The sequence below is a fragment of the Gossypium hirsutum genome, chromosome D05 (genome assembly GCF_007990345.1).
Source record: "Gossypium hirsutum isolate 1008001.06 chromosome D05, Gossypium_hirsutum_v2.1, whole genome shotgun sequence".
Lineage (NCBI taxonomy): Eukaryota > Viridiplantae > Streptophyta > Magnoliopsida > Malvales > Malvaceae > Gossypium > Gossypium hirsutum.
Window position 1 is genome coordinate 65401387 of NC_053441.1, and position 10714 is coordinate 65412100.

The following is a 10714-nucleotide window of genomic DNA, read 5'->3' on the forward strand; positions in this document are numbered from 1 at the left end:
AAAGGTTTTATTGTGAATTTTATTTTATTTTTCTAATTGTAAGTATTTTGAACAGTTGGGAACCACTTCGTAAAAAGCTAGACGATATTGCAAGAATTGATTTCCTTTTCTTTTGGGAGATGATAAACAACTCATTGTATAATGACATCAAGAAAGAATGCAATGCCATTGATGAAAATAATTACTTTTCCGACATCAAAACCACTTGAAGCACAAAATGCAAAAACCTTGAGTTCGAGGCCGGTTTGGCTACTTTCAAGACCAATGCTCATAATTACTCCCCACAAAAGCAATTTGTTGGCTTTCGCCCTCCTAATGCTGAAAATGAGCTAGATTTGGACTTAGGAAAACATGTTTTCGTTTATTTCTTTACATTCCTCTTACTTTACTTCAATTCGAAACTACAAATAACATAAGTTCTTAAAGAATTGAATTAACTAATCAATTGAGTAAAATTAATTTTGTGCTATTTTTCTTTTATTGGTTATATCAAAAGCGTAAAACTTTATTTTTTAGTCTTGGTTCTTATAGTTAGCATAGAAGTAGACATGTGTCTTCCATTAAGGGTGCAATTTTACTTTAATCTTCCAGAAGTTCAAAAAGCTTTCCACGAGAACCAAACCAACCTGTCATATAGATGGAGGGGTTGTTTCACGTAAGTTTTCCCCTAAAATTTGAGACAAAATGGACATTTTTTCCAATATGTTCATATAAATACTTTTTAGAAATTATTTTAAATTCAAGTTTTAAGACTCGTGGTCAATTTTTCTCTCTCTATATTGTCACCTATTTCTTAAGAAAATAAAATAAATTACTTGTTTATTGAGGCGAATGTTGTGTAAAAATTGTTAACCTTAAAATTTTCATTATATGTCACTCTTATTTATTTAGAACTAATTTTAAATACAACGAAACTGATAAGCACCTTGACATGCTTCCTGCACTTAAAAACCTTCTTCAACAATTCATTCCTATTAGGATTATATTTGTATGCCATACTTTTTTTCCAATACTTTCTTGAAATAAGTTAAATATGCTTGAAGAATCAAAGTGAACAATTTTGAAAAGAAATTATCAGGCCATTTGACTGATTTTTTTCTATTTTTAAAATTTTTTAATATGGTTATAATGGGCCATTTCTACCATCATCTAGAACAAACGAAAAATCGTCTCTTCATCATCCAAACTTCCATAGCAATTTCTTCAATGGTGATTCTGGTTCAACTCATGAACCAATGGTTTCCCATCCAACAGAGGCGAGAGAGGTTAAGAATAGCCATGAGCCATCTAGTCATGCTCCTGTAAGTAAATCTATTTTTGTAAGTAAAAATTAGTTTTATTCATTCTTCACATAATTGATCTTTTGTTGTGGAATATTGTATTTCATTAAGTATTCAGTGTTTGATACAATAGATTTGCATTTTACTGTTGTATTTTGTGGAAGGATCCTTTATCTATTTTGTTTTTTGCATTTCTGATTAGTTTACATTTTTCAGTAATTAATTTATGTTGTTTTTGCCAAACTTTGTAGCGTTTCACTTTTGGTAAAATTTCATCCTTGGTCCCTTTAAACTCCTTTTTGCTTTAATTTGATTGCTTTCTAGCGTTGCAAATTACATAACACTCTTCAAATGTCTTATTAAACTCTCACTTTTACGAGTGCTATGTTAATCAAATCAAATTCAATTCAATTTTAAGTTCCATATAACACATACATGGCTACAAAGTGTGTGTGTGTGTTTAAGTGTCCTCAACCACAAACAATCCAAATTTGCAGAGAAACCACCCATTATGTATAGGTTTGCCAATGAGATGGCAAGCAGACTGCTAGCTAGAAATTCATGCATCTTTGAATCACCAATTCAATTAATAAGCTTAACTAAGGGAAATAAGGACTTTACATCCACCAATTAAAGCAACCTATATGTACAGTCTGCATTGTTCCATGTTTCAATTCATTACATCATTCCTTCAACTCTGCGATATATTATTACCGTCTCTAGATAACCAAACCTTTTACTGCTAACTTGTAAAAAAATTATGAAAATACAACAGAGATCATTGAGACATTGTTGAAGTTGGCTTGCATGCAGACCAAGAAGCAGACCAAGTTGTCCGAGCCATGGAAGTTGCAGCTGAAGCTTATGCTGCTGTTTTGTTACTTTCAAATAGATATTTTATTACTTAGATATAAACTAAGTTGTTGATATGCTTGATGTAATTAGGTGCTGATAGATTGATAAATCAACTTTACCAAGTGAGCAAGCAATGTTTATCAAGTTACTAAGCCACTTAGTGGAGTTAGATATGTGTTTAGGTAACATTTTCTTATTTTTGACCAGCTGATTGCTTGCTATATGTAATGGCATTGTGCCTTCATTCAAATGTAATGAAATCTTTCAGAAAATTCTTCTTCATTTGGTCTTTACTTAAGCATTTTTATTCACAAAGCTTTTGCTGTTTTTGTTTTGTTTGTTGAGCAAGATATCAATGCTTTATGTTTAAGTTTCTGTCAAAATTTCTCATTCTGTTTTCTTAGTTCCACCAGACATTTTGTTCTCCTTTCTCCTTTACTGAGCAGTAGCAAAGATTATTGAGACTAAATTGAAATCCATGAAAGAAGACATAAACAACACCACCATACAAAATGTTACACTCAAACAAACCATTACAGATAGTACGAAATGCAATGAAAGACAGAGGAATTGGTCCAATAATAAAGACAGACACATACCAATGCAACCCTTCACCATAGGCAAAACGGTCTACAGAACTAGAAATCATGAAAATACAACACTAATTCTTGAACATCATTTGCAGTAATTAGATCCTTCTTCGTCTATTGCTTCGATTGCCTTCCTTTGACTTTCTTCTTCGCCTCTTCTCTTGTTGGTTTTCAACCAAATTCACCAACCATTTTGGTTTTCCAGTTTGGAAAACAACATATCCCACGGACATTCCGAACACCATTCCGCATCCATAGCCTATCAACACCACTTTCCAACCAAAAGCAATGTTTGATTTTGAGCCATCTTTTCAATCACATTTGGAGGTGCTGGCTCAATGATGTTGCAACCTTTAGAGACCGGAAATCCACATAGTCCCTTATTTCCTTCATATGAATCATTTCCAAATGTGTTGAACTGTTTGCCTTGAGGAATCTGACCATGGAGTTGATTTTCAGAAACATTGAAGGACGAAAGAAATGGCAGATCTGCCAATCTATTTGGAATCGTCCCAGACAAAATGTTTGAAGATAGGTCCAACCATTCAAGACTTGTCACATTCCCTATTGAGGTGGGGATACCACCATTAAGGTTATTATGAGAAAGGTTGAGCCCTTTCAGTAAGTTAAGCTTCCCAAAAACCTCTGGAATACACCCTTCAAACTGATTGTTTGATAGATCAATGATCATCCACATGGTGAAAATTTTCACCAATTCCCTCTCCTGTCCTTTCATAACAATTCCAATGGAAAAGGTATAGAAGCCACGACCTCCAGGATCATTCACCCCCATGTACGACACTGTACTACCAATCTTCTCTAGATTTATGATAGCCTTGAAGCTGTTGATGTATCTCACTGGTAGGGGTCCAGAAAAATAATTACTGGAGAGGTCAAAAATTTGGATTTTAGAGAAAAAAGGGCTAGACTTGGAGCTATTGACACGCAAGGAACCATGCATATGATTTGACTTCAATACAAGAACTTGTAGCTGTGGAAGACTTCCCAACCAATGAGGAAATGTATCATTGATCTTGTTGTTACCAAGATCTAGCACTTCCAGACCTCTACAATTAAGGATGGATGGTGTCAAAGGCCCTTCTAACAGATTTCCACTTCCAGACCTCTACAATTAAGGATGGATGGTGTCAAAGGCCCTTCTAACAGATTTCCATTTAAGTTGAAATTACTCAATCGGCATCCCTTTGCAAATTTTGGAGGAATCGTCCTATAGAACTTATTCTTCTTCAGATTCAAGAATCGAAGACTGTTGCTCAAATTTCCAAAACATTGCGGAATTGTTCCACTCAAGTTATTGTGGGACAAATCAAGAATTCGAAGAGAACTGACATTGCAGATTAAAGAAGAGACCTCTCCATTGAAACTATTATTTGAGATCAAAAAGAAATTGATGGTCGAAAATGGAATCGGAAGATTTCCACTGATCAAATTGGAGCTTAAGTCAAGAACTTCAATATTCTTCCATGGAAAGTGCTCAACTTCTGTCAAAGAGTTGTGAGATACATTTAAGTAAGTCAAAGAGTCATTCCCCACCTCTTGCGTCCACTGTGGAATATTGCCTTCAATTTTGTTGCAAGAGAGGTCTAAGCTTTCCAAACTTTTAAGCCCTTTTAAAAATTGGGGGAATTCACTAAGATTGCAAGATGACAAAAGTAAGTCTGTAAGATTAGGCAATATATGATTAACAGTAGAAGTAGTATTAGATGTTAAGGATAGGCTGTTATATGAAAGGTCAAGATATTTGAGATTTGAAAGATTTGAGAACATGCGAAACTCTATGACACCACTAAGATTATTTGAGGATAAAAGGAGGTGGGCAAGATTGAGAAGTTGGAATATTGAAGATGGAAGAGGACCTTGGAGTTTATTATTCTCTAACGCTATCAATTCTAGTGATTTGGATTGGAATTCTTTAATATGCCCACTGAATTGATTTTGAGAGAGATATACTGTCTTTAAGGAGGGAGCAGTATACAACCATGACGGAAGTGTTCCATTGAGTAAATTGTCATCTAAGTATAAATATATTAGATTAGGAAAAGCGGTTACCTTATTTGGAATGGAACCTTGTAAAGAATTATTAGATATTTTCATGTATTCCAGCTGCGTTAGGTTTAGAATTGACAATGGAATTTGTCCACTCAATTTGTTCCATCCCAAGTCTAAATGAGTGAGTTGCAAGAGGTTCCCCAATGATCTTAGAATTTGTCCACTCAATTGGTTCTGCGACAAGTCTAAATGAGTGAGTTGCAAGAGGTTCCCGAATGATCTTGGAATTTGTCCATTCAATTGGTTCTGCCGCAAGTTTAAATAAGTAAGTTGCAAGATGTTCCCCAATGATCTTGGAATTTGTCCGCTCAATTGGTTCTGCCAGAAGTCTAAATGAGTGAGTTGCAAGAGGTTCCCCAATGATCTTAGAATTTGTCCACTCAATTGGTTCACCGACAAGTCTAAATAAGTGAGTTGCAAGAGGTTTCCCAATGATCTTGGAACCTGTCCTGATAAGCTGGAATAAGAGAGATCTAAAACCTTCAAGGACACAAGATTCTCCATCGAGTCAGGCAATCCTCCAAACAAATTTGCGTATGTAATAATCAAGTACTCCAACGATGATAAATTTATGATTGTGTTGAATTTAGTTCCCATGCAAGACATACAAAGGTGGCCATGCAAGGAGAAGTGGCAGCAAGCAGTCGAGCTATGAAGTGCAGAAACTGGAGCTTGAAGTTGCCTAACTACTTGTTATGTTTTGATTGTATTTTTTAATTATCATTTTGTAATCTAGTTCATGTTGAACTAAGTTGGTAAACCTTATGATGTTTTGTTGATTGATTGACTGAAAAATCAGCAAAGAAACTTAAGCAAGCTGATTAACAATTTCCAATGTAAATTTAGTGGTGTTAGGTATGTCATTAGGTAAAGACTTGTTCATTTTGTTGTTGTTATCTAATATATGTAATGGCATTATGCCTTCCTGAGTTGTTAATGAAAATATCAGTTCTTTTCATTCAAAATACTCTCTCTCAATTTCTTTTATTTTCCATTCGCATGTGTTTCTGTTCTTGCTTCTGAGTTTGTTTCTTCAGCAAGGCTCGAGGCTTGCTAAACAAGTAAGATTGAAAACAGTCTGTTGCTGCCTCTTGCACCAACAATTGGTATCTAGAGCCCTTGTCTTAGTGGACCTGTTGCTTCAAACCAAGGAACCTGATGGCTTCTTCAGGATTTTCACCAGCAGCCCCACCAGCCTTCAATGGAGAAGGCTTTCACATATGGCTGGTCAAGATGAAGACTTACCTACAGGCCTTCGATCTGTGGGAAGTTGTCAACACAGATGCTGAGCCAGCACCACTGAGGGCTAATCCCACAGTAGCTCAGATCAGGCAATATGCTGATGAGAGGACCAAAAGGCACAAAGCCATGTCCTGCATCCAGAATTGTGTGTCAGATGTCATCTTCACTAGAATCATGGCCTGTGAGACTCCAAAACAGGCTTGGGATAAGCTTAAGGAGGAGTTTCAAGGCACTGAGAGAACAAGGCAACAGCAGCTGTTGAATTTGAGAAGGGATTTCGAGAACCTGAAAATGAAGGAAGAAGAAACAGTGAAGCAGTATGCAGACAGAATCATGGCAGTGGTTAACAGTATAAGGCTCCTAGGTGAGCACTTTGATGAGGCAAGGATAGTGGAGAAAGTCCTCTCCACTTTGCTTGAGAGATATGAGGCCAAGATATCCTCTCTAGATGACTCAAGAGATCTTGCTACCATCTCTTTGACTGAGCTAATCAACACCTTCTATGCTCAGGAACAAAGGAGAGCTAGCAGAACTGAAGACAACCAGGAAGGTGCATTCAATGTCAAGGCCAGAGAAGCCTCGAGCATCAATGCTCCTAGAGGTAAAAAGCCTTGGAAAAGCAGACCTAAGCCTGATGCTGCAAGGAGCAATGACCAGCCCTGCAGATATTGTAAAAAGCCAGGTCATCCAGAAGGCAGATGCTGGTTCAGGCCAGATGCAGTATGCCAATACTGCAAGAAGAAAGGTCATGTTGAAAGGGTTTGCAAAAATAGAACCAAGCCAAGGCAGAGCCAATTTCAACAACCAAAGGTTGAAGCTCAGGTAGCTGAGGACAGTAGTGACCAAGAAGAGCAGGTCTTTGCTGTGTCCTGCTTAGCTGCTGAGAAGAAATGCTCAAAAGGCTGGTTATTGGACAGTGGTTGCACTAACCACATGTCACCAGATGCCTCCTTATTTAAAACCTTGGATAGAAGTTGCAAAACCAAGGTCAAGGTTGGAAATGGTCAGTTCATAAGGGCTGAAGGAAGAGGAGAGGTGCTGATATGTACCCCCACAGGCAACAAGATCATTCCAAATGTGCTGTTAGTGCCAGAAATCGACAGAAACCTTCTCAGCATAGCTCAATTGCTCGAGAAAGGTTATTCTGTTGTGTTCAAAAACAAACAGTGCCACATTGCTGATCCAAGTGGATCAAGCCTTATGACAGTCACAATGACTGACAAATGCTTTGAGGTACACTGGCCAAATGACTCAAAGTCTGCATATACAGCCTCTGTTGATGATTCCAAGCTTTGGCATCAAAGGCTTGAGCATGCCAACTTCAGATCATTGGCTCGAATGGCCAAAGAAGGCTTGGCAGAGAACTTTACTAGCTCAGTGGAGCATGATAATGTGTGTGAAGTTTGCCAGATGGGGAAACAGGCAAAACTGCCATTTCCTACAAATTCAGCTTGGAGAGCTACTGAAAAACTGCAGCTGGTGCACTCTGATGTATGTGGCCCGATGAGGACTGAATCACTCAGCAAAAATAGGTATTTCATCCTCTTCATTGATGATTTTACAAGGTTTTGCTGGATTTTCTTCTTAAAACACAAGTTTGAGGTAGCTCAAGTGTTTGTGAAGTTTAAAACTGCAGTAGAGACAGAAACAGGTTGCAAGCTGAAATCGATAAGGTCAGACAATGGCACTGAGTACACTTCAGCTCAGTTTCAAGCCATTTGCAATGATGCTGGTATCAAACACCAGCTTACAAATGTTTACACACCTCAGCAGAATGGAGTATCAGAAAGAAAGAACAGAAGCTTGATGGATATGGCCAGGTGCCTGCTGTTTGAGAAGAAACTGCCCAAGACCATGTGGGCTGAGGCAGTAAACACTGCTGTCTACCTTCAAAATAGGCTTCCTACCAAAGCTCTTGCATCCAAAACACCTTTCGAGGCTTGGTCCGGTTTCAAGCCTTCCTTGGCACATCTGAAGATGTTTGGTTGCCTTGTTATGCACAAATACCAGCAGCAAAGAGAGACAAGCTCTCTGAAAGGGCTCAACCAGGTGTTCTAGTAGGCTATAGCTCAGTTAAGAAGGGCTACAGGGTGCTGGATCCTTTGACAAACATAGTTCAAGTAAGCAGAGATGTCATCTTCGATGAGAAGGCTTGCTGGAATTGGAAAAAGAATGAACCAGAAGCTGCTTCAGAAGACCTGGTGCCTAATCAAGCTGAACTTGAGCAGCTAGGACCTGAAATGGATGTTGATGATGTGCCTGTGAGAGGCACAAGGCCCCTAGATGATATTTATGAAAGGGCACAGGTTGCAATAGCAGAACCTAGCAGTTTTGAAGAGGCTGAGGCAGATGAAGGCTGGAAACTAGCTATGGTCGATGAAATCAACATGATTGAGAAGAACCAGACATGGGAGCTAGTTGATAAACCTACTGGAAAGAAGACCATTGGAGTAAAATGGGTCTATCGAGCAAAACAGAATGCAGATGGCAGTCTGAACAAGCTAAAAGTCAGGCTTGTTGTCAAAGGTTTTAGCCAAAGGTATGGTCTGGACTATCTGGAGACATTTGCACCAGTAGCCAGGCTTGACACAGTTAGAATTATAATTGCCTTGGCTGCTCAACATCAGTGGACCATTCATCAGCTTGATGTTAAGTCTGCATTTCTCAATGGTTTCCTAGAAGAAGAGATCTACATCGAACAGCCTCAAGGATTTGTGGTCGCTGGCAAAGAACACAAGGTGTACAGACTAAAAAAGGCTTTGTATGGCCTGAAACAGGCTCCTCGAGCCTGGTATGCTCGAATTGATTCTTACTTCCTCAGTTTAGAATTCGAGAGAAGTCTCAGTGAACCAACACTGTATGTGAAGAAGAACCAAGCTGAAACTCAGCTTATCCTATCACTCTATGTTGATGATTTATTGGTGACTGGAGGAGATAGAAGAATGCTGGAAGATTTCAAAAGAAAAATGATGGAAATGTTTGAAATGTCTGATTTAGGCAGAATGAACTACTTCCTTGGAATGGAAGTGAAGCAAACAGCAAAGGGAATCTTTCTTAGTCAAAGTTCTTTTACTATGAAGATCCTGGATAAGTTCTCTATGAAGAACTGCAAGCCAACAAGCACACCAATGGCTGTTGGAGTGAAGCTTTCGAGGCAAGGGAGTGGTGAACCAATTTGCGAGACTATGTACAAAAGTCTCATTGGTAGTCTGTTGTATTTGACTGCAACAAGACCCGATATCATGTTTGCTGTTAGTGTGCTATCCAGATACATGAATTGCTGCAATGATCAGCACTTTCAAGCAGCTAAAAGAGTGCTTAGATACATCAAAGGCACCATTGATCATGGTGTATTGTTCAAAAGGGCTGAAAACATGAAGCTGATAGGCTATGTTGATAGTGACTGGGCTGGATCTTGTGATGACATGAGAAGCACATCTGGATATGCCTTTAGTCTTGGCTCAGGCATGTTTTGCTGGAGTTCTAAAAAGCAAAGTCTGGTAGCACAGTTAACAGCAGAAGCTGAATATGTTGCTGCTGCATCTGCTGTAAATCAAGCCATATGGCTTAGAAAAATCCTAGCTGATTTAAATCAAAATCAAGGAAAGGCAACAGAGATTTACTGTGACAACAAATCTGCTGTTGCAATTGCAAAGAATCCTATCTTTCATGGTAGAACAAAGCACTTCAACATCAAGCTACATGTCATAAGGGAGATGGAGCAAGCTCATGAAATCGAGCTGGTTCATTGCAATTCAGAAGAGCAAATTGCTGATATCTTTACAAAGGCACTCAATGTGTCTAAATTTGTTAAATTAAGAAGGCAATTAGGTGTCACTAGCATGGAAACTAAGGAGGAGTGTTCAATTTAGTTCCCATGCAAGACATACAAAGGTGGCCATGCAAGGAGAAGTGGCAGCAAGCAGTCGAGCTATGAAGTGCAGAAACTGGAGCTTGAAGTTGCCTAACTACTTGTTATGTTTTGATTGTATTTTTTAATTATCATTTTGTAATCTAGTTCATGTTGAACTAAGTTGGTAAACCTTATGATGTTTTGTTGATTGATTGACTGAAAAATCAGCAAAGAAACTTAAGTAAGCTGATTAACAATTTCCAATGTAAATTTAGTGGTGTTAGGTATGTCATTAGGTAAAGACTTGTTCATTTTGTTGTTGTTATCTAATATATGTAATGGCATTATGCCTTCCTGAGTTGTTAATGAAAATATCAGTTCTTTTCATTCAAAATACTCTCTCTCAATTTCTTTTGTTTTCCATTCGCATGTGTTTCTGTTCTTGCTTCTGAGTTTGTTTCTTTAGCAAGGCTCGAGGCTTGCTAAACAAGTAAGATTGAAAACAGTCTGTTGCTGCCTCTTGCACCAACAGATTGAGACAGACAATCCTTGAAAGAAAGAATTTCCTGATAGATCTAAGTACTTTAAGGCCTGTAGATTATCAACTGAATCAATGAATTCTGTAGAGAAGGACATGGACGACAGATCCAAATGTTCAACATTGCTGCTCCTATTGAACTCCAAAGGATCAAGATTGAGGTTTTGGTTATCTCCCAAGTTGAGGAGATTGAGGTTTGGCAAATCAAAAATGTTTTTTGGGAATTTTCCTTGCAAATCACAACCAGCAAGACTGAGAGACCTTAGAGAAGAGGATAGATTCATGA

At 38.1% G+C, this 10714-nt stretch overlaps 2 protein-coding genes across 2 annotated transcripts; both read right to left on the reverse strand.

The window, feature by feature from the left end:
• Window positions 1-2987: 2987 nt before the first annotated feature.
• On the reverse strand, window positions 2988-3461 carry LOC107902180 (putative receptor like protein 25). Its single transcript, XM_041092848.1, has one exon. The coding sequence runs from the start codon at window positions 3459-3461 to the stop codon at window positions 2988-2990; it is 474 nt and encodes a 157-aa protein (XP_040948782.1).
• Window positions 3462-3962: 501 nt separating this feature from the next.
• LOC107902181 (receptor-like protein 19) lies at window positions 3963-5299 on the reverse strand. Its single transcript, XM_041092849.1, has 2 exons — window positions 4097-5299; window positions 3963-3992 (listed from the first exon to the last, which is right to left on the reverse strand). The coding sequence occupies exons 1-2, from the start codon at window positions 5297-5299 to the stop codon at window positions 3963-3965; spliced, it is 1233 nt and encodes a 410-aa protein (XP_040948783.1).
• Window positions 5300-10714: the final 5415 nt, after the last annotated feature.